Here is a 24496-nt window from a genome sequence, read left to right as displayed (position 1 = left end):
CTACCTCATCAAATTGTTGTGAGAATTAAATCACATAATAGTGATAAAACAGTTCCTGGCATTTTTCAAAAACTGGAAAAGATGAGGCAATTACATAATTGCTACTACTATTATTGCTGCTGCTGTTAATGACACTATTATCTCCATTAGTATTATATCTTGCTACTTGGCTAAGAGACTCATGGGAAAGTGGAAAAGTTTTAGAGTATAAGTTTTTTTTTTTTTAAGATTTTATGTATTTATTTGAGGGAGAAAAAGCAGAAGAGAGCATGAGCAGGGGGAGGGGCAGAGGAAGAAGAAGACTCCCCGCTGAACTGAACGGGGGCGGGGGAGACAGGAGAGGGAGAGAGAATCCCAAGCAGACCACACTGAGTACAGAGCCTGATGTGGGGCTCAGTCTCACGACCCTAAGATCACGACCTGAGCTGAAACCAAGAGTCGGACATTCAACCGACTGCGCCACCCAGGCACCTCACTTTAAGGATATTCTTTTTTTAAAAAGATTTTATTTATTTATTTGATGGAGAGAGACAGAAAGCACAAGCAGGGGGAGTGGCAGGCAGAGAGAGAAGCAGGCTCCCGGCTGAGCACAGAGCTCGACCTGGGGCTCAATCCCAGGACTCTGGGATCATGACCTGAGCCAAAGGCAGATGCTTAACCAACTGTGCCATCCAGGTACCCCCAGAGTAGAAGTCTTCTTAAAGAGGATATCAGCATCACCAAGTCTAGAATTAGGGGAACCAGCAGTAGATTCCTTTTATGTTTTTCCCCTAAACACCAAAATTGAACCCAAGTGCAGAAATCAAAACCAAAATGCACCAGCCTTAGCTCGAGTTTTCCTGCTTTAAGAAATGTACTCCTGGGGGTGCCTGGCTGGCTGGCTCAGTTGGTAAAGCATAAGGCTCTTGATCTCAGGGTCATGAGTTCAAGCCCATGTTGGGTGTAGAGATTACTAAACAAAAAAAGAAAAATCACTCTGGGTTTTCTTATGCACAGCAGGGTTAAAGAACCCTGTATTGAAGAAAAGAAAGAAAGAGAGAGAGAGAAAGAGAGGAAAGAAAGAAAGAAAGAAAGAAAGAAAGAAAGAAAGAAAGAAAGAAAGAAAGAAAGGAAGAAAGAAAGAAATATAGGTACTCTGGAGAGTATCAAACATCTGCTAAATATCAGGAGCAACTAATGCATCTTGAAAACCTCACACAACCTTCCAGACCAAGGATCCACTGGGGAAAATAAAACCAGCTATGCCAATGCTTTGTCCCTCTAACTGAGGCATATTAGAGGAGGATCCAAAAGTAAATAAATAAATAAATAAATAAATAAAGAGAACATTCAGAAATGATCAGAGCAAATCTAAGAAAGCTGACTAAACCAAAGCATTTTTTATGTGAGGAAAAGGAGAACAATTACTCCCAAACCCTTCAGTCTCTCAAGAAGTTGTCTCAGGAGACAGGAAATACAGTCGGCTGCCACAGTGTCCCAGCCTCCCCGTATGGCTGGCCTTTGAAGGTAGGGGATCAGTCACATACTGCTTTCCCCTAGGCCTGGGAGGACCCTCGGGGTGGGGAGCCAGAGCTTGCTATAGGATAATCAGTAGGAACTTCACAGAGTCACCACAGAAGAGTGAGCAAAAGAGAGAAGGGCGGGAGACTGCAGCAATGGCTGACAGAGTCCTACCCAGCCCTCAAGTCCCCCAACTCAAGACTTAGCCTAGTACTTCACAGTAAAGACAGGTACTATCAGACAGGAATACCCATGTCTCCCCTCACTGAACCTATCAGCCCCCTAGCATGGGCTCTGACATGGGCAGCCCTCCCTCCCGTCAAATGGATGAAAGGCCCTGTTCCCAGCTGGGACCCCTGAGACCTACACCCAGGATCCCCAGATCCCCACCCTCTCACCTTGTCAGAAACACTGCTCCAGGAACGGTCCCATCTCTTTCCTGCATCATCCATTTCTCCCTCTCTACTGGATCATTCCCAGCAGAACAAAACATGCTCTACCCTCTCCCACTAAAAAAACAGACACCCGCACCCCCACCTCAAACCCAAAACCTCCCCAATTCTCAGCTAATGTCTCAAACCTGCTTCATAACAAAACTGCCTGAAAGATTCACCTATGCTTATTGACCCCATTCTGCACCCCATATTTTCCCCTCTACCTACTCCAATCAGGTTCTGTCCTTTAAGCTTCTGTGAACCCCTCATTCTACTGGGTTTCCTCCTACCTTCTCAGTCTCCTTTGCTGGATCCACCTCTTTCCCCAACCTCTAAATGCAGCTATGTCCCAAGGCTTAGGTCATTTTTCTGTCTATGCTCTCTTCCAAGGTGAGTTCAACTAATCCTGTGGCCTTGAACATCACCTACAATACCCAAATACACCTCTGCAGTCCTCTCTCTTCTGAGCTTCGGGATCCATCCATCTGACTAGTGGACATACTCATATCTCACATGTCAGAACAAGAGCTCATGCCCCACCCCCTACCCCCCCACACCCCTGCCTCCAAACCTGCTCCTCCTCCCAGCCCTCCCACCTAAGTGACAGGAGTACCATCCACTCAGGAGCTCATCTTTGGGAGTCCTCTTTGACTCTCCTCTTTCTCTCACAGACTGTGTCCAGATCATCAAGCCTGAATCTGCCTGCTTCAGATGAAAGCATGTCCAGTGCTACCCCCTCAGTCATCAGCCACAGCCTGCTACTACTATCCTGCCCACTACAGCTGCCACCTACATACAGCCCACTCTACAGCAGGGAGAATGATCTTTCTAAAAACGCACATCAAATCACGTTGCCCCCCACTGAAAACCCTCCCATGATTTCTCGCTGGGCTTAGAATCAAGTTTAAAAACCTCTTACCGGGGCACCTGGGTGGCTCAGTTGGTTAAGCGACTGCCTTCGGCTCAGGTCATGATCCTGGAGTCCCTGGATCGAGTCCCGCATCGGGCTCCCTGCTCGGCAGGGAGTCTGCTTCTCCCTCTGACCCTCCCCCCTCTCATGCTCTCTGTCTCTCATTCTCTCTCTCTCAATAAATAAAATCTTTAAAAAAATAAAAAAAATAAATAAAAATAAAAACCCCTTACCCTGGCTCCTAACGTCCTACACCATTTGCTCTCTCCTATCTGTAACCTCTTCTCTTGTGACCTTCTCCCTTGCTCACCATATTCCAGCCACACTGGCCTCTCCACTCTGAACTTGAAGCTCTTTCTGCCTTCAAGCCCTTGCACTGGCTGGTGTCTTCTGGAAATGCTTTGCCATCTCATCAACACAATGTCTCTCCTGACATTCAAATTTTACCTTAAATGTCACCTATTCAGAAACACCACCACAGACCTCTCAATCCACCACCACCACCCAGTTACTCGATATCACATTATGTTATTTTAATTTTCTGCATAGCAGTTACCGCTGACACTATTCTTGGTTTTTAAACTTATTTTCTGGGGGTGCCTGGGTGGCTCAGTCGTTAAGCGTCTGCCTTCGGCTCAGGTCATGGTCCCAAGGTCCTGGGATCGAGCCCCGCATCGGGCTCCCTGCTCTGCGGGGAGCCTGCTTCTCCCTCTGCCACTCCCCCTGCTTGTTTTCCCTCTCTTGCTGTCTCTCTGTCAAATAAATAAATAAAATCTTTAAAAAAAAAAAAACCAAAACTTATTTTCTGCTCCCTCTCCCCACTAGACTGCAAGCTCCATGAGCACCCACACGTTGTCTGCCTCTTTCATTTCTATGGTTCCAATGCCTAGAACAACGTGTGGCACACAAGGAGAAATCTAATAAATATCAATGAATGCAGATACGGCCAGACAGGCCCACTGACTGAGAGGCTCTGTGGTCTTAGCCAGCTCCCCGACTTCTCTCTCAAACACAGACGGGAGGCAGGACCCCAGCCACAGTCCTGGTGTTCACTTGTATAAATCTCATCCACCAGAATTTCAGACATCAGGCAAGAGCCCTAACTAGGGAGGGAGGATCCAGGATTTTCTGTGACCACCGAGCTTCGACTAGGCTGCTCCACTACTGACTAGCAGTGTTCCCAGAGGGTGAAGAAAGGAATTCTGACTCACATGCCCCAAAAGTAATAGTACTTGTCAGACCACCGTCCAGACCTCGGAGAGTTCATTCATTCCGTAAACAAAGATTTGCCGAGTGCCTACTCTGTGCCAGGCACTGGGCAAAGGACCAAAAGCAGCTTCTGACCGCAGGGAGCTGACGCGGCGAGCACGCAGAGCGTTACAGAGAAACGCAGCAGCACAGGTACCCGCGCCGAGCGGGAAAGTAACGGCCACACCAGTGCCCGCGGCTGGGCGGCCCTCTCGAGTACTGCCCCGCGATTCCATCTCCGCAGACCCAGGTCCGGGGTAACCTGGCTAGGGGCGCAACGCTCGCGGGCTTTTTCTGAACAACTACCGCTTGACCAGCGGAGGCAGGAGTGACTGTCCCCGTGGAGCACCGGCTTTCTCAGACGCGCAGTGTTCGAGGAATATTATTGGCTGATGGGTTCCCTCCCCACCCCCACCGCTCCCCCGCTGGCCCGCGCTCTGGAGGGCGAGGGGGTGCGGCTCCGACTCTCCCCCACCACCCCAGAGAACCCGGTCGAAGCCAAAGTCCTCCCCACACGAGATTCCCTCCGTCTCTACTCCCAGCCCCCAGTTCCCGGACCCCGGATGCAACTCCTAGTTCCACTCGCCCCCCCAACCCCCTCCCGGTGGGGCACGGCCGGGCGCGGTGCTGCTCCGGACCCCGGCGGGGAGGAGTGCCCGGCCCCTCACACCGGCGCCCGAACCCCGCCCAACTGCAGGAGCAGGGGGCAGTTTGCGGCCCCCGCCCCGTCTGCGGCCGGGACTGCGGCCCCCCGCGGAGATGCAGACCCCGCCGCCCCCTCTCCCGGAGCCCGCCACACAACTCCGGCACACAAAACCCCACAGGAGTGCGGCCGCGGCGCTGTGCGCGCCAACTCGCCCGGGACCCGCGCGGGAGGCGGGGGGCGGGGGCGCGCGGCGGGAACCGGTCGGATCCCGTCGCACAGGTGCGAGCGCGGCGTCCGGGTCACTCACTCGATGAAGTAGCTGGCTCCCTCCTCCGTGAAGCCCTCCTCCCAGCCGCGGGGCAGGTCTGCGGAAATGCCAAAAAAGTCGGGTCAAACTTGAGCCGCCCGGGCGCGCGCCCCCGGAGCGCTGCCGCCCACCCCGCCGGCCCGGCTCCCACCTGAGCGGATCATGTGGCCCGAGTTGACTGGCTCCCCGGTGCGCGGGTGCAGCCAGGTCGTGCGGCGGAGCTCGTCACTGCGGGAGAGAGGTGCACCTGTTAGCGCCGCCGCCGCTCCGGGAGCGCCCGCCCGGTCCCGCACCCCGCCAGGCCCCGCGCCCACGCCCGCGTGCCCGCTTTCCCGCGCCGCACTTGATGAAGAAGACGCGGCCGTCCCGGCACACGCCATAGGACCAGTGCTCAGGTAAGGTGTCCCGCCCGACCGCCGCCGCCGCCATGTTCGCCGAGCGCCGAGCCGCCGCGGCCGCCGCGGGGCGGGGGAGAGGGGGCGGAGGCGGGGGAGGGGGCGGAGGGGGCGGTGCGGCCGGCGGGCCCGCGGGCTCTGCCTGCGCGGGCCCCGGGGGCGGCTCGGGGCGCTTCATCGCGGCGCGCGGCGACGTCCCGGGAGTCTCGAGTCCCAGCACCGCCGCCGGAGTTCGCCGCCGCACGGGCCGACCGGAGCGCGGTGGCCGCGGCCTTTGTCCCCGCGCCTTCCCCGCCCCCAGCCCGCCGGCCCGGGCGCGCCTGCCGCGCGCCCCTTGGCCCCTGAGACTGGGAGACCCGGGCGGAGCCGAGGGCCGCTGTCGGGGCGCCGCGGGCAAACTCCGGAAACAAGGTGCTCCCCGAATGCTCCAGGGAACCCCACCCGACCCCCATGACAGACCTTCTGCCTCCGGGAACTGTACTTCTTTCTGAACCATGCAAACCTAAACAGGTTGCATCCATATTGCCAGCCTCGGTTTGTTCTTTCCTCTGTAAAATAAAGTGACTAGTAAGTACCACAGGGGATTGTTGTGAAGATGTGAAGTTACAATGGTGTAAAGTGATTAAATGAACCCCGGCCTGGAGCAGGTGCTCCATTATTAATGTCAGGTCAAGCATGATTTCATTTTCCCAGGTTTGCAGCTCAGATATGAAGCAGGAGGGTGCAGGTTCTCCCCACATACACCACACAGAGCCCTGAAGTTACCTGGAGTGTAGGCTTCTGCCTTCAATTCCTGTCAAATGACAGAAAGAGACGCTGTGGACCTGCTGCATCTCAGTCTATCTTTAGAAGAGCAGACCCGCCAGACTGGGCCCCTAGGAGGGCCTCTGGGAAGTTCTTTACATAGCTGGAGGCTTCTCATAGGCCTGTGCTCGAATCTCAGCTCCAGGGGCATCCTTCCCCTGGCCCCTTTGTCCAAAGGAGACCCTTTCCCTTCTGCCTTCACTATCTATTCCATTACTTGTGTACACTTAATTGACATTCGTATCCTCGTGTTTATTGCCTTGTATGTTACATGTGTGTTTATTGCCTTGTATGTTGTATATTAGCCACCTGCACATACACTAAAATTTCAGCGGGATGAGAGGCAGGACCTCGTTCTGTCTCATATACTGCCGTATTCTCAGTGCTTACAGCAGTGCCTGACTCATGTACACATTCAATAAATGCTGAAAAAGTGCACAATACACACTCCACACTGACACCTCTGTATGCTGAGCATAGACAGGAGAGGAAACTGGGCTCTGGGAGATGTCAAGGCCAACCTTCCAGCGGTATAGGCTGTAACTGGTGGAAAGGCTCACAGGAGATGCTAGGTAGTGTAGGCACTCTTATTCAGAAAGGCATCCTAGACAGGTGGAAATCAGTTGGGCCCAGAAGGAATGGTCAGGATTGACTGAGAAGAGAGCATCCCAGAGGGGGAGGATGGGAGAGTAAACACAGGCTCATGGGAAGGGTATGGGATGTTGAGACCATAAAGATGCCCTTCCTTGAGACAGACAGTGGTATTGGGGAAGGAGGCTGATACAAGTTAGAAAGAGGGAGTTGGTGTGATTGTGGGGACCACTGAACACCTGTTTGAAAGGGCCTCCAGCCTTTGAGGAGGTTCTTGAGCAAATGACAATGAGAAAGTTGTGTTTTTATTCTTAAATATTAATTTAAAATAATAAAATGGGCAAAGAATATGAACACAGTTCATAGAAAAGTAATATAAGTGGCTTCTAAACAAACAAAAAGAGGGACGCTTGGGTGGCTCAGTCGGTTAAGCATCTGCCTTCAGCTCAGGTCATGATCCCAGGGTCCTGGGATCGAGTCCTAAATTGGGCTCCTTGCTCAGCAGGGAGCCTGCTTCTCCCTCTGCCTGCCGCTCCCCCTGCTTGTTCTCTCTCTGTCTGACAAATAAATAATATCTTTAAAAAAAAAAAGATATTCAATCACCTCATAATAACAGATTAAAATTAAGGTGAGATACTATTTTTTAGATATCAGATTGGCAAAAATGTACATTGTAGAGAAAGACATTCATTGTTGGTGGAACTATAAAATGGTTGTCTCTTTGAAGGCAATTTGGCAACAACTATTACAATTTAAATGCAATACCTTTTGACCTAGCAATTCCACTACTAGAAATTTATCTTACATTAGTACTCACAGAGAGACACAAAGACTTGTGTATCAGAGTATTCACTGCAGCATTGTCAATAGTTACAAAAGACTGTATACAACCTAAATGTCTGTCAGAAAAGGACAGGTTTGGTGGCGCCTGGGTGGCTCAGTCGGTTAAGCATCTGCCTTCGGCTCAGGTCATGATCCCAGGGTCCCGGGATCGAGCCCTGTGTTGGGCTCCCTGCTCCGCGGGAAGCCTGCTTCTCCCTCTCCCACTCCCCCTGCTTGTGTTCCCTCTCTCACTGTCAAATAAATAAACAAAATCTTTAAAAAGAAAAGGACAGGTTTGTATGGTGATGGATATTAACTAGACTTATTGTGGTGATATTTTGCAATATATACAAATATTGAATCATTATGTTGTACACCTGAAACTAATATAATGTCATGTGTCAATCATGCCTCAATTTAAATAGAAAATAACAGGCTAATTAAATTATGTCATACTCCTATAATGGGATGATATTCAGCTGTTAAAAAGAATGAGCTAGCAGTGGAAAAAAAAATAAGTGAAATATATTTCTTTACAATATAAGTTATCTGTTAATTCTAGAATTTCATATGACATTGGTATCAATGGATCATTAGCACTTTGGTAAATTATGGACATTTTCTGTGCTAATATCTTCTGTGAAAAAGAGTTCTGTAGGCAGGGGTGGTGAGGAAGGGTGAATAGGCAGAGCACAGAGGATTTTTAGGGCAGGGAAAATACTTCGTATAATATTATAATAATCGGTACATGTTATTACACATTTATTCAAACCTATAGAATGTATAGCACCAGGATTGAACCCTAAGGTAAACTGTGGACTTTGGGTGCTTATGATGTATCAATGTAGGTTCATCCTTGTTAAATAATGTACCATTCTATAAGTGATGTTGATGATGGGGGAAGCTATGTGTTTAGAGGGCAGGGGGGCAGGGAGTATATAGGAAGTCTGTGTACCTTCCTCTCAATTTTACTGTGAACCTAAAACTGCTCTAAATAAAGTCTAAAAATTAAAATAAATAATTTTTAAAAAAGAATGAGCTAGATGTCTACTGATGTGGAATGGTCTCCAAGATATTAAGTGGAATACAAGATGCAGAACTGAGTGTATGGTATACTGCTATTAATGTATAGGGAGCATCATGGCTGAATAAGATATCCCTTGTTTGTGTCCCCACCCACCCCCAACAACAATAATTTGGCATCCATCTATGGACAAAGTGCTTTTGTGGGAGCTGTGGGATCCAGTACCATATGTCAAGGGACGGGAAGAGTCTCACCCACATGTTGCATTGGACAAGAGGCATACATACCTTGGTCCCACTGTGGACCCTGCAGTGGCCCATGAATCAACTCCAGCTCCTCTCATCCAGGAGCCCCTGGAAAGCACTGTCTTAGACAATCACTTATGGATGAGAGAGTCTTTGTAGAAGTCCAGGTTTCCAGCGAAGAAGTTCTAGCACACAGCTGGAGGAAAAACACAAGTTTAGATGCATTGAAGAAGGCAGTTACTAAAAACTAGAAGAGGTGACTGTTCCTTCAAATATGGAGACAGCAATACAAAACTTCAAGGAATGTGAAACATAGATCACAATAATCTTTCAGTAACCAATCTCAATATGTAGACCTGCAATTTACCCAATAGATAATTTGAAATATCTGTTTTAAGGAAACTCAATGAGCTAAAGGAAAACACAGAAAGACAATCCAATGAAATCAGGAAAACAATACATCAACAAAATGAGAAGTTTAACAAAGAGATAGAAATAATAAAACAGAACCCAAAAAAAAAAATTCTGGAGCTGAAAATACAATGAATGAAATGAAAACTGCAATAGAAACCATCATCAGAGGGTGCCTGGGTGGTGATGTTGGTTAAGCCACGGACTCTTGGTTTAGGCTCAGGTCGTGATCTCAGGGTCATGAGATGAAGCCCTGTGTCTCACTCTGTGCTCTGCACGGAGTCTGCTTGGGACTCTCCCTCTCCCCTGCCCTCCCACCCCAACTCTCTCTTTGTCTCTCAAATAAATAAATCTTTAAAAAAAAACATCAGGATGGATCAAGAAAAAAGAATCGTGAATTAGAAGATAGGAACTTTGAAATTATCCAATCAGAGGAGAACAAAGAAAAAAGAATGAAAAAGTGAAGACAGCTTACATGAATTATGGCATACCATCAAAAGAAATAATTTATGAATTATAGATTTCCAGAGGGAGAAGGGGGAAGAAAGCTTATTTAAAGAAATAATGGCTGCGAACTGCCCAAATCTGGTGAGAGCTTTGGATATCCAAGTTCAAGAAGCTCAAAGAGACCCTCTCCAAGACTCGTTATAATAAAACTGCCAAAAATCAAAGACAAAGAAGGAATCTTAAAAGCAGGAAAAGAAAAGACGCTTGTAACTTACAAGGAACCCCCATAAGGCTATCAGCAGATTTCTTAACAGAAGCCTCAGAGGCAAGGAGAGAATGGGATGATATATTCAAACTGCTAAAAGAAAAAAACTACCAACCAAAATACTCTATCTGGCAAAGTTATCCTTCAGAAATGAAGGAGAAATAAAGAATTTCCCAGAAAAACAGAAACTAAGGGAGTCCATTACTGCTGGACCTGACTTGTAAGAAATGCTGAAAGGAGTTCTTCAAGCTGAAAAAGGATACTAATTAGTAACAGGAAAACACATCAAAATATACACATGCTGGTAAAGATAAGTATGTAGACAAATTCAGAACACTCTGAAACTGTGATGCAGTGGTATGTTAACCACTTAACTCTAACATAAAAGATGAAGGACAAGAATATTAAAAATAACACAATATTTGTTAGTGAATATACAATATAAAAAGAGGTAAACTGTGACATCAAAAACAAAAGGAGGAGAGCAAAAGGGTAAAGATTTTCTATGCAACCAAAGTTAAGTTGTTATCAGCATAGACTGTTCTATCTATATGATGTTTTTGTAAGCCTCATGGTAACCACAAAGCAAAAACCTACAGTAGGTTCACAAAAGATAAAGAGAAGGGAATCAAAGCATACCACTAAGGAAAATTATCATTTCACAAAGGAAGGCAGCAAGAGAGGAAGAAAGGAACAAATGAACTATAAAATAGCCAGAAAACCATTACTAAGATGCATTAGTAAGTCCTTACCTGTCAATAATTACTCTGAAGGTAAATGGTTAAATTCTCTAATCAAAAGTCATAGAGTAGCTGGATGGATTCAAGCTGGCTCAGCTTGAAGAACATACAGCTTTTGATCTCAGGGTCGTGAGTTCAAGCCCCACCTTGGTGTAGAGATTACTTAAAAGTAAATAGAGGTGCCTGGGTGGCCAGTCAGTTGAGCATCTGACTCCTGATTTCAGCTCAGGTCATGATCTCATGGGTTGTGAGATCAAGCCTCAAGTCTGGCCCCATGTTCAGCTGGGAATCTGCTTGAAGATTCTCTCCCTCTGCCCCTCCCCCTACTTGCTCTCACTCTCTAAAATAAATAAATAAATCTTTTTAAAAAATAATAAATAAATAAACTAAAAAAAAACTTTTTAAATTAAAATAAAAAAAAACAAAATGGTGCCTACAAGAAACTCATTTCAGCTGTAAGGATACACCTAAGCTCAAAGTGAAGGATTGGAGAAAGATATTCCAGATGGAAAGATGGAAACCGAAAGACAGCAGGGTAGTTATTCTTATGTCAGACAAAATAGACTTTAAACTGAAAACAGTAACAAGAGACAAAGAAGATCATTATATAATGATAAAGGGGTAATTCATCAAGAAGATAATCACAAATATATATGCACTCAACATTAGAGCACCTAAGTATATTAAGCAAATACTAACAGATCCAAAGGGAGAAATAGGCAATATAATAATAGCAGGGGACTTCAATACCGCACTTTTAGCAATGGATAGATCATCCAGACGGGAAATCAATAATGAAACAATGGACTTGAATGACACTTGAGACCAAATGGACCTAACAGACATTCAAAGAACATTCCATCCAACAGCAGCAGAACACACATTCTTGTCAAGTGCACAGAGAACATTCTCCAAGAGAGATCATGTGATAAGTCACAAAACAGGTCTTAGCAAATTTAAGAAGAATGAAATCATACCAAGTACCTTTTCTGACCCCAATGATGTGAAACTAGAAATCAGTAACAGGAAGAAACTGAAAAATTATCAAATATGTGGAAATTAAATAAAATACTCCTGGGGTGCCTGGGTGGCTAAGTCGGTTCAGCATCCAACTCTTGATTTCATCTCTAGTCATGATCTCAGGGTCGTGAGATAGAGCCCCATGTCAGTGGGGAATCTGTTGAGATTCTCTCTCTCCATCTGCCCTTCCCCCTGCTCTCTCTCTCTCTCTCCCTCTCTTTCTCTCAAATAAATAAATCTTTAAAAAAAAATACTCCTGGAGCACCTGGTTGGCTCAGTCAGTAGGGCATGCAACTCTTGATCTCCAGGTTATAAGTTTGAGCCCCATGTTGAGGGTAGAATTTACTCAATTAAGAAAAAATGTTTTAATAAATAAATAATATACTCCTGAACAAGCATGAGTCAAAAAAGAAATGGGTCAAAAAATAAATCAAAATAGCAAACTAAGGGGTGTCTGGATGGCTAAGTTGGTTAAGCGTCTGCCTTCCACTCAGGTCATGATCCTGGAGTCCTAGGATCAAGCCCTATGTTGCGCTCTGCATTCTGCAGGGAGTCTGCTTCTCCCTCCGCCCCTCCCCACTTGTGCTGTCTCTCTCTCTCAAATAAATAAATAAAATCTTTTAAAAAAAATAGCAAACTAAGCCCAAATTTAGCAGAAGGAAGGAAATAACAAAGATCAAAGCAGAAATAAATGAAATAAAGACAGAAAAACAATAAAAAAGATCAATGAGGGGCACCTGGGTGGCTCAGTCGGTTGAGCGTCTGCCCTCGGCTCAGGTCATGGTCCCGGGGTCCTGGGATCGAGCCCCGCCTCGGGCTCCCTGCTCGGCGGGAAGCCTGCTTCTCCCTCTCCCACTCCCCCTGCTTGTGTGCTCTTTCTCTCTCTCTCTCACTGTCAAATAAATAAAATCTTTAAAAAAAAAGATCAATGAAACTGAGAGCTACTTTTTTGAAAAGATAAACAAAATTGACAATTCTTTACCTAGACTAAGAAAAAAAAAGACTCAAAATCAGACATGAAAAAGAGGACACTACAACTGTACAAATACAAGGAATCATAAGAGATTACTATGAACAGTTATATGCCAACAAATTGGATAACCCAGAAGAAATGATAAATTCCTAGAAACATACAACCTACCAAGACTTAATCATGAAGAAATAGAACATCTGAACAGACCAATAACAAGCAAGAAGATTGAATCAGTAATCAAAACTCTCCCAACAATGAAAAGCCCAGGACCAGACGGTTTCCATGGTGAATTCCACTAAACATTTAAAGAAGAGTTAACACCAGTCCTTCTCAAACTTTTCAAAAAAATTGAACGGAAGAGACCACTCCCAAATTCATTTTAAGATGCCAGCATTATCCTGATATCAAAGCCAGATAAGAAGACTAAAAGAAGGGGACCTGGGTGGCTCAGTCTATTAAGTGTCTGCCTTCAGCTCAGGCCATGATCTCGGAGTCCTGGGATCAAGCCCTGCATCAGACTCCTTGCTCAGCCAGGAGCCTGCTTCTCCCTCTCCTTCTGCCTTTCCCCCCAACTCATGCTTGCTCTCTGTCTCTCTCTCTCAAATTAAAAAAAAAAAAAAACACTACAAGAAAGCCACAGGCCAATAGCCTGATGAATATACATGCAAAATTTATCAACAAAATATTAGCAAACCTAATTTAGCAGCACATTAAAAGTATCATATACCATGATCAAGTGGATTTATCTCTGGGATGAAAGGATGGCTCAACATATGCAAATCAATAGATGTGATACACCACATATTAGAATGAAAGATAAACATTGGGGAGATTACACACACACACACACACACACACACAGTGGAATATTACACAGCCATAAGAAAGGATGAGATCATGCCATTTGCAACAGTATGGATGGACCTAGAGGGTACTGTAAGTGAAATAAGTCAGACTGAGAAAGACAAATACTATATAATTTCACTCATTTGTGGAATCTAAAAAACAAAACAAATGAATAAACAAATAAAAAGCAAAATCAGAACTATAAATACAGAGAACAAACTGATGGTTGCCAGAAGGGAGGATGATGGGAGAATGGGTAAAATGGGTTAAAGGGAGTGGGAGATCCAGCTTCCAGTTATGGAGTGAATAAGTCATGGAAATAAAAGTCACAGCATAGGGAATACAGTCAAAGATTTTTTTTTAAAGATTTATTTATTTATTTATTTGAGAGAGAGAGCACAAGGGGGAGGGGCAAGGGGAGAGGGAAAGAGAGTCTCAAGGAGATTCTGCAGGGCCCAACGTGGGGCTCAATCCCACAACTCTGAGATCACCACCTGAGCCAAAACCAAGGGTCAGATGCTTAACCAACTGTACACCCAGGTGCCCCAAAGATATTTTAATAGCATTGTATGGTGACAGATGGTAGCTACACTTGTGGTGAGCATAGCATAATGTATATACACTTATCGAATCACTATGTTATACGTCTGAAACTAATACAAGATTGTGTATCAACTAAAATAAAAATTTTTTTAAAAAAATTAAAAGGGTCACCTAGCTGGCTAAGTTGGTGGAGCATGTGACTCTTGATCTTGGGGTTGTGAGTTCAAGCCCCGTATTGGGTGTAGAGATTACTTAAATAAAATCTTTTAAAAATAAAAAATAAAATAAAAAGAGGTAGTAAACAGAAGGAATGCCAGCCATAGTTCTAGAGTAAGGCTCTGGATTATCCTACCTGATGATATCTTAGTTGTTGGATCCTAGGTAAGGTCTGGAAATATTGGGGGAAAAGACTGAAAGTCCTACACCAAAATCTTCACAAAGCAATTATCTTTGGGTGGCATGAATTTCTTTGTGCGTGTGTGTGTGCATACTTTTACTTTCCCTCAATTATGACATAAAAAAAGATAAAGCAGGAGCACCTGGGTGGCTCAGTTGTTAAGCGTCTGCCTTTGGCTCAGGTCATGGTTCCCGGGGTCCTGGGATTGAGCCCTGCATCGGGCTCCCTGCTTGTCGGGAAGACTGCTTCTCCCCCTCCAACTCCCCCTGCTTGTGTTCCCTCTCTCACTGTGTCTCTCTCTGTCAAATAAATAAATAAATATCTTTAAAAAAAATGATTAAAAGAAAGACTTTTTTAAAAAAAGATAAGGGATGCCTGGGCGGCTCAGTTGGTTAAGCGACTGCCTTCGGCTCAGGTCATGATCCTGGAGTCCCGGGATCGAGTCCTGCATCGGGCTCCCTGCTCAGCGGGGAGTCTGCTTCTCCCTCTGACCCTCCCCCTTCTCATGTGCTCTCTCTCTCTCATTCTCGCTCTCTCAAATAAATAAAATCTTTAAAAAATAAAAAATAAAAAAAAGATAAAAGTCATTTGATGAAGTACAACATCTTTTCATGATTAAATACTCTCAACAACTTGGGTACAGCAGGAACATACCTCCACATAATAAAGGCCATATATAACAAACTTCTGGCTAACATCATACTTAACTGCAAAAGGTTGAAAGCTTTTCCTCTAAGATCAGAAACAAGCCCATGGTGCCCACTTTCAGCCCTCCTATTCAACATAACACTGGATGTCCTAGCCAGAGCAACTAGGCAAGAAAAATAAATAAAAGGCATCCAAATTGGGAAAGAAGAAGTAAAATTGTCTTGTTTGCAGATGATATTATCTTGTACATAGAAAATCCTAAAAATTCCACCAAAAAAAAAAAAAAAACCTGTTAGAACTAATCAACAAATTCAGTACAGTTGCAGGATACAAAATCAACATACAAAACTCAGATGCATTTCTATAGAATGACAACAAAATATCTGCAAAAGAAATAAAACAACTCCATTCACAATAGCATCAAAAGCAATGAAATTCTTAGGAATAAATTTAACCAAGGAGATGAAAGATCTTTGCATTGAAAATTATAAGGCTTAAATGAAAGAAATTAAAGAAGACACAAATAAATGGAAAGATATCCCGTGTTTGTGGATGAGAAGAATTAATATCATTAAAATGTCCATACAACCCTAAGCCATTTAGAGATTCAGTACAATCCCTACTGAAGTTCCAATGGCATTCTTCACAGAAATTGTAAAAACAATCCTAAAATTCATATGAAACCACAAGACTCTGAATAGCCAAAGCAATCTTGAGGGAAAAAAAAAAAAGCTGGCAGAATCCCAGATTTCAAGCTATACTACAAAGCTATAGTAATCAAAACAGTATGGTATTTGCATAAAAATAGACCAATGGAACAGAATAGAGTGCTCAGAAATAAACCCTCACATATATGGTCAACTAATATTTGACAAAATAAGCCAAGAATACTCAATGGGGAAAGGATGGTCTCTTCAATGAATGGTGTTGGGAAAACTGGATAATCACATCCAGAAAAAATAAAATTGGATCCCTGTTTTACACTACTCACAAAAATTAACTTAAAATGGATTAAAGACTTAAGACCCAAAACCATTAAACTCCTATAAAAAAACATAGAGATGGGGCACCTGGGTGGCTCAGTCGGTTAAGCAACTGCCTTCAGCTCAGGCCATGATCCTGGAGTCCCGGGATGGAATTCCAAGTCGGGCTCCCTGCTGAGCCGGGGGTCTGCTTCTCCCTCTGACCCTCTCCCACCCCATGCTCTCTCTCGCTCTCATTCTCTCTCAAATAAATAAAATCTTTTAAAAAAATGGGCAGAAGATATGAATAGATATTTTTCCACAAATGGCTAACAGATAACGTGAAAAGATGCTCAACATAACCAATCATGAGGAAAATGAAAATCAAACCCACCATGAAATATCACCTCACACCTGTTAGAATGACTCCCATCAAAAATACAAGAAATAATCAGTGTTGGCAAGGATGTGGAGAAAAGGGAAACCTTGTGCACCATGGGGGGGAATGTAAATTTGTACAGCCACTATGGAAAATAGTCTAGTGTTTCCACAAAAAATTAAAAACAGGGGAACCTAGATGGCACAGTTGGTAAGCATCCAACTCTTAATTTCTACTCGGTTCCTGATCTCAGGATCCTGAGATCGAGCCCCATGTCGGGCTCTGTGCTCAGCGGGAAGTCTGCTTGTGACTTTCTCTCCCTCTCCCTCTGCCCCTCCTCCCCCACCACTTGCGCTCTCGCTCTCTCTCTCAAACTAACTTAAAAAAATTAAAAATAGAACTGCCATATTATCCAGCAATCTCACTTCTGGGTGTATATCCAAAAGAAATGAAAACAAAGAAAAGAACTATCTGCACTCCTATGTTAACTGCATGAACTGTATTTACTGTAGCCAAGATATGGAAACAACCTAAGTGTCCATCAACAGATGACTGGATAAAGAAGTTGTGAGACATATATAGATACAGGTATCTATATATGAGAATACAGACGTATATAGAGAGAATATATAGAATATCTATATAGAATATAGATATATATTCAGTCATAACATGCCACTTGTGACTTGTCACTTAATCTGCAGAATCTAAATTCATAGGTGAACTCCTAGAAACAGAGAGTAGAATGGTGGATGCCAGAGGGTAGGGGATATGGGGAGATGTTGTCAAAGGGTACAAACACCCGGTTTTAAGTTCTGAGGATCTAATATACAGCATGGTGATTATAGTTAACAATAATCTCTAAAGTTGCTGAGAGACTAGATCTTAAATGTTCTCACCACAAAAAAACAAATGGTAATTATGTGAGGTGATGGAGGTGTTTGCTAATGCTACTATGGTAATCACTACACAATATGTAAGCATCAAATCAACGCGTACTTGTTAAGCTTACACAGTGTTATATGTCAATTTTATCTCAGTAAAACTAATACATAAATAAATATAAATACAAATATATATAGTAGATGAAAACACAAAAAACAGGTAAAGTGATTTTTTCAGTGGTAGTGATGGGAAGAGACTTACTTTTCCTTGTGTTCCTTTTTGTACTGTTTGATATTTTTTTTCCTTTTAAAACATATATGTGGAATTGGCAGTGAGCGGAGCCTGAGGTGGCTGAGGCTGGCTGGTGCGGCCCTGGAGGTGGACAGCCAGATTCTTTACGATGACTACCTGGCAGTTTTCCTACCTGCCTGTTAGAACTGCCGCCCTCCCCCCACCCCCCACCCCGCCCGCCCCCAGCAGGGATTCCTCCGCAGGAGAGGGTGTGCCATGAAGGCTACAACAATGAGTTGACCCAGTTTCTGCCCTCAATCATCACGATGAAGAAGCCCCCTGGAGCTCAGTTGGGATTTAACATCCAAGGAGGAAAGGCCTCCCTGCTAGGTGTCTTCATTTCCAAGGTGATTCCCAGCTCTGACGCACATTGAGCAGGACTTCAGGAAAGAGACCAGACCCTAGCTGTGAATGATGTCGATTTCCAAGAGACTGAGCACAGCAAGGCTGTTGAGATCCTGAAGACAGCCAGCAAAATTAGCACACATGTCTGTGTCTCTCTGTACAAGTATCATCACCAGAAGGAGAGGACTGTGCACTGGAGAGTTGCAACCCACAGCCCTACACTTGGAATCTGTTGGGGAAAGCTGGCTAGGCTCCAGGGCTGCCGTTTGGGACACTACTCTTAGCCTATCCCTGGTGGAGTGGAGTGGGGAGGACAGGGAGACAGTGAGACCCTGCACTGAGCCAGGTAACCAAATGCATCATCCAAACTACTGTACTGTTAGTGCCCTAGTTTTCCAGGTGAGCCTCATTCCTGGAAAAGAGAAGGATGATGATGTCTAGGTACAACCTAGCCTGTGGAGAACCCTGCTAGGAAAAGCAACTGACATTTACTGAATACCATGTTTTAGGCACTTACATATATGTCATATCATTTTCATTAGAGTATAGAAATCAGAAAAAAGAATCTTGGAGGCCTTCCATCCAATCTGCCTAGCCATCTCCTCCTATCTTTGTACTACCAGTCTCATACACTTTAGAGATTCCAGTGAGATCCTGTTTACCCCTCCTCTTCCTCCTCCTATTCTCTCCCCGCAAAAAGTAAAATGTGACATTGGAAAAAAAAAAAGTATATGTATACTTAAGGATAAAATAATGCAATTCATCAAGAAAGCAAATAAGAGATCCCATAAAATTATCTCAGTAAATGCCAAAATATGTATTTGATAAAATCATCACTGATTTTTAAAATTATGTTAGAATCTAAAATTAAAAATAGTGACAATATCAAATGCTGGTGAATATGCAGAGAAACTGTATCTCTTACACTTTGCTAGTGGGAATGTGAAATCTTAGAGCCATCCTGGAAAATAGTTTTGGCAGTTTTTTTAAAAAATCAATATTCACTTACCATATGACCTAGCAATCCTACTCCTGAACATTTATCTCAGAAATGAAACATATGTTCACATAAAAATTTGTGCATGATTGGTCACAGCAGTTTTTTGTATTAGACAAAAACTGGAAACAAAATGTTCTACAATAGGTGAATGTTTAAAAAACTGTGGTACAGCACTCGCTTTAGCAGCACATATACTAAAGTTGGAACAATACAGAGGGGAGCATGGTCCCTGCACAAGGATGACATGCAAATTCCTGAAGTGTTCCATATTAAAAAACAAAACAAAACTATGGTACCTCTGAACCATGGAATACTACTTGGTAATAAAAAGGAACAAACTAGGGCACCTGGGTAGCTCAGTTGGTTGAGCGACTGCCTTCGGCTCAGGTCATGATCCTGGAGTCCCTGGATCGAGTCCCGCATCGGTCTCCCTGCTCGGCAGGGAGTCTGCTTCTCCCTCTGACCCTCCCCCCTCTCATGTGCTCTCTCTCTATCTCATTCTCTCTCAAATAAATAAATAAAAAATTTAAAAAAAAAAGGAACAAACTATTGATACAGCAACTTGAATGGACCTCCAAGCATTATGCTGAAAAAGCCAATTTGAAAAGCCCACATATTACTTGATACCATACATCCTCAAAATTAAAAAAAAAAAATTATAGAGGCAGAGAACTCACTAGTGGTTGCCAGGCATTAGGGATGGTGGTGGGGAGGGGAAATATGTGGCCATAAAGGAATGGTATGAGGGAGGTCTTTGTACTGATGAAACAGTTCTGCATCTTGATTGCAATGGTGGCTACACAAGCCAAAAAAATGACTATAGAAATATACATTGTACCAATGTCAGTGCTCTGCTTTTGTTACTGTCCTGCAGTTACATAAGATATAAACCACTGGGGAACTGGGTGCAGAGTAAAATTTTGTGTTTGCAAAATTCTGTGAATCCATAATTATCTCAAAAAGTTTTTTAAAAGTATTAGAAAATTACAAATAACCAAATGTGTTTTTTTGAGAGTATCTCTCTCAGAAACATTTTTTTTTAAGATTTTATTTATTTATTTGAGAGAGAGAATGAGAGAGAGCACATGAGAGGGGGGAGGGTCAGAGGGAGAAGCAGACTCCCCGCCGAGCAGGGAGCCCAATGCGGGATTCGATCCAGGGACTCGATCCAGGGACTCCAGGATCATGACCTGAGCCGAAGGCAGTCGCTTAACCAACTGAGCCACCCAGGCGCCCCAGAAACATTCTTTAACAGGGGTGCCTGGGTGGCTCATTTGGTTAAGCATCTGCCTGTGGCTCAGATCATGATCTCAGGGTCCTAGGATCAAACCCTGCCTTGAGCTCCTCATTGGGCTCAGGCTCCCCACTCAGTGGGGAGTCTGCTTTCCTTCTCCTTCTGCCCCTCCCCCCTGCTCATGCTCCCACTCTCTCTCTCTCAAATAAATAAAATCTTGATGGAAAAAAAAAGAAAAAGAGGGACGCCTGGGTGGCTCAGTCAGTTAAGAATCTGCCTTCAGCTTAGGTCATGATCCCAGGGTCCTGGGATCAAGCCCCGCATTGGGCTCCCTGCTCAGTGGGGGAGTCTGCTTCTCCCACTTCCTCTGCCCTGCTCATGCTCTCTCTCTCAGTGTTTCTCTCAAATAAATAAATAAAATCTTTATTTAAAAAAAAGAAAAAAGAAAAAGAAACATTTTTCTTTTTAAGATTTTATTTATTTATTTGACAGAGAGAGACACAGCGAGAGAGGGAACACAAGCAGAGGGAATGGGAGAGGGAGAAGCAGGCTCCCCGCCGAGCAGGGAGCCCGATGAGGGGCTCGATCCTAGGACTCTGGGATCATGACCTGAGCGAAAGGCAGACGCTCAAGGACTGAGCCACCCAGGTGCCCCAAAAGAAACATTCTTTAACAATGAAACATTTAAAGACATTCTCATTAAAATAAGAAAACATTAACAAGAAAAGAACAAGCATACCTATAGTGATGCTATTATTTAATGTTGTTTTAGAAGTTTTTGCTAACATAGTAAGATCTGAAACAGAAATAAGAGATTTAAGTATTGGGAAGGAAATAAAATTATCTTTATTTGCAGATTATTTGGCATGATGCTTTAAATGTGGAAAACAACCCCAAAATCTTAGAATTATAAGGGAATCCAGGACCAAGATAATACCACAAAATCAATAGCTCAATAATCAGTTGCTGAACTCTTCTCCCTTATAATAGTAGCAAATATACAAACAACTTAGGAATAATCCTAATGAAAAAATATATGCAAGACATATATGTATAAAACCTATATGATGGGGGCACCTGGGTGGCTCAGTCGTTAAGCATCTGCCTTTGGCTCAGGTCATGATCCCGAGGTCCTGGGATCGAGCCCCGTGTTGGGCTTCCTGCTCGGCAGGAAGCCTGCTTCTCCCTCTCCCACTCCCCCTGCTTGTGTTCCCTCTTTCGCTGTGTTTCTCTCTGTCAAATAAATAAAATCTTAAAAAAAAGAAAAATAAAAAAGCCCAAGGGTGCCTGGGTGGCACAATTGGTTAAGCATCAGACTCTTGGTTTCGGCTCAGGCTGTGATCTCAGGGTCGTGGGATTGAGCCCTGTGTCGGGTTCCATGCTCAGTGCAGAGTCTGCTTGAGATTGTCTCTCCCTCTGCCCCGCACACTCATGCTCTCTCTCTCTAAAATAAATAAATAAATCTTGGAAAGGAAAGGAGGGGGAGGGGAGGGGAGAAAAGGAAAGGAAAAAAGCCTGGGCCCTACCCCCAAGAAATACAATTGGTGTTGGTAGCATTGGTATGATCTTCAATCTCCCTAGGCAATTCTAATGTACTCCCGAGGTTAATAACCACCACTATTGACCTCAAGCTATCAAGCCCTACAGACTTCTTTTTCACATTTATCATTTCATACAATTAAGGAAAGGTACTCACTAGGCTAAGAAGTAACAATTTGAATCTGAGAGCACAGATGTGGTGCCAGTTCCATTCCAGATAGATACCTCCTGTGATTGATCAAAACAAGATGTGAATTTTTCCCAGCCTGTGGCCTGATCATGGCAAAATTTTCAGTTAATAAAAATGAAGTAATTGATTCTTTTTTTTTTTTCAAGTTTTACATGATTCTCAGAGCAGTTACTAATATTTGAACTGGTACTGAGCAGATGGAGTATATGATGGATTTAAAACACAAAGGTTTGTGTGCTTTCTCCCCTTTCAATCACAGCATCTCTAGGAGGTGGGCAAGGCAAGAGTTTGTTTTGTTTTGTTTTTAGGATTTCACCTATTTATTTGTCAGAGAGAGGGGGAGAGAGAGAACAAGCAGAGGGAGTGGCAGGCAGAGGGAGAAGCAAGCTCCCCGCCGAGCAAGGAGCCAGATGCAGGGCTCGATCCCAGGACCCCGGGATCACGACCCAAGCTGAAGGCAGATGCCGAACCGACCGAGCCACCCAGGCGTCCCAAGGCAAGAGTTTTTAATCCCCATTTTTAGATGAAGACATTGGGGCCCACAGAGGGCAAGTTGTGTGACTAGTTATATAACATAGCCTAGACTGGAACACACCTTTTGACACCTGTCCAAGGCCCTCCCCTTTCCAACCAATTCGTCTCAGGACAAATCACTACCACCTATGATAAGAGGAGCTTTTGTACAGAGACTCTTTCCCTTGATCAGCCACAGTGAAGGACTTCATTTTATACTAGATAGTCCTGCTGATGTGCTTGGCACTAAGCCAGCAACTTAAATGCAAAATAGTTCATGCTCAAAGATGAATCAAAATGCAATTCAGTCAACCAAACACGTGCCCCCAAACGTTCAGCTTCCAGATAACCAATAATATACATTATTCTCCTGTAAAAAATCTGCTTACCTATCAAGAGGACAGTATGGCCTTATGGAAGAGCATGGACTTTGGGGTCTGTCAGACCTGCATGAGATTCTAGTGCTGGCCCTCACAAGGCTGTGGAGCCTTGGGCATGCCACTTCTCCTATTTTTTTTTTTTAAAGATTTTATTTTTTATTTATTTATTTGAGACAGAGAGAATGAGAGAGAGAGCATATGAGAGGGGGGAGGGTCAGAGGGAGAAGCAGACTCCCTGCCGAGCAGGGAGCCCGATGCGGGACTCGATCCCAGGACTCCAGGATCATGACCTGAGCCGAAGGCAGTCGCTCAACCAACTGAGCCACCCAGGCGCCCACTTCTCCTATTTCTTGAACACCTATTAGCAGTAGACACTTGAAAATCCTAGAGCTTCAGTGGAACACACATCACGGTTCCTTCCCCTGAAGAATTCTCATTATGTGGAAGAAGTATGTCCTTTAAATGCTGGGAGACCAGAGTTGCTCTGGAGCAGCTAGGGGAGCATTGCAGGAGCCCGAAGATAATGGTTCAGGAAAAAGTAGAGATATGTAGAGAAAGATAAAGCAAATGTGGCAAAAGGTTAACAATTGATGAATCTAGGAATATGAATATTCATTGTATATCTTGCAACTGTTTTATAGATCAGAACATTTACCAAATAAAAATTGGGGGGTGGAAAAGTTAAAAAAAACACAAATATTAAAATAGCTGGCAATAAACTTATTAGAAATGTGAAAATTCAACATGGAGAAAACCAACACATATATATATTTAAAATAGCGGTTACTACAAAGTTTATAAAACTTGAGTAAATGGGAGAGACATGCCTTGAGGAGGAAGACACCAAATTGGGGGGAAGGACAGGAATAAGAGATATTATGGACTGAATTATGTACCCCCTGAATTTGTATATTGAAATCCTAATCCTTAATGTGACTATTTAGAGATAGGGTCTTTAAAGAATTAAGATTAAATGCGGTCATAAGGATGGGGCCCTAATCCATTAGGACTGGTGTCTTTATAAGAAAAGGAAGAGAGGGGCTCCTGGGTGGCTCAGTCAGTTAAGCGTCTGCCTTCGGCCCAGGTCATGGTCCTGGGGTCCTGGGATCGAGTCCCACATCGGGCTCCCTGCTAGGCACTCATGCTCTCTTTCTCTCTCTCTCATAAATAAATAAAATCTTTAAAAAAAAAAAAGAGGGGGGCGCCTGGGTGGCTCAGTTGGTTGAGCGACTGCCTTCGGCTCCGGTCATGATCCTGGAGTCCCAGGATCGAGTTCCGCATCGGGCTCCCTGCTTGGCAGGGAGTCTGCTTCTCCCTCTGACCCTCCCCCTCTCATGCTCTCTCTCTCTCTCTTATTCTCTCTCTCAAATAAATAAATAAAATCTTTAAAAAAAAAAAAAGAGGAAGAGACCAGAGTGCTGATTCTCTGCCCGCTCTCCGAACCCCCATTCCCCTCTCTCCATCTCATCTCTTCACAGGCACAGAGGAAAGCCTGTGGGAGGGCTCATGGAGAAGGCCGCCATGTGCAAACCAGGAAGAGAGGCCTCACACTGCTGTTACCC

General features: G+C 44.2%; 1 protein-coding gene, 1 non-coding gene and 1 pseudogene across 6 annotated transcripts in view; 2 read left to right on the top strand and 1 right to left on the bottom strand.

The window, feature by feature from the left end:
* PLEKHA7 (pleckstrin homology domain containing A7) overlaps positions 1 to 5474 on the bottom strand; it is a 208825-nt gene extending 203351 nt beyond the window's left edge. For all 5 annotated transcript variants that reach the window (XM_081798510.1, XM_081798512.1, XM_081798515.1 and 2 more), the window contains exons 1-3: positions 5389 to 5474; positions 5197 to 5273; positions 5046 to 5103 (exon numbers count right to left, since the gene is read on the bottom strand). In XM_081798510.1, coding sequence (XP_081654636.1) covers positions 5046 to 5103; positions 5197 to 5273; positions 5389 to 5474 — 221 coding nt within the window. The remainder of the gene's footprint in view (positions 1 to 5045; positions 5104 to 5196; positions 5274 to 5388) is intronic.
* An 11281-nt stretch (positions 5475 to 16755) lies between these two features.
* Positions 16756 to 18362, top strand: LOC102749779 (PDZ domain-containing protein 11 pseudogene; annotated as a pseudogene).
* Positions 18363 to 19248: 886 nt separating this feature from the next.
* On the top strand, positions 19249 to 19352 carry LOC115944025 (U6 spliceosomal RNA). The gene has a single exon (XR_004078592.1). It is a non-coding gene; the product is annotated as a U6 spliceosomal RNA (small nuclear RNA).
* The last annotated feature ends 5144 nt before the right edge of the window (positions 19353 to 24496 follow it).

Source organism: Leptonychotes weddellii, chromosome 11, assembly GCF_054177405.1.
Source record: "Leptonychotes weddellii isolate Sample4059 chromosome 11, ASM5417740v2, whole genome shotgun sequence".
Lineage (NCBI taxonomy): Eukaryota > Metazoa > Chordata > Mammalia > Carnivora > Phocidae > Leptonychotes > Leptonychotes weddellii.
The sequence above is the reverse complement of the archived record's forward strand: the minus strand, read 5'-3'. Positions and strand labels throughout refer to the sequence as shown.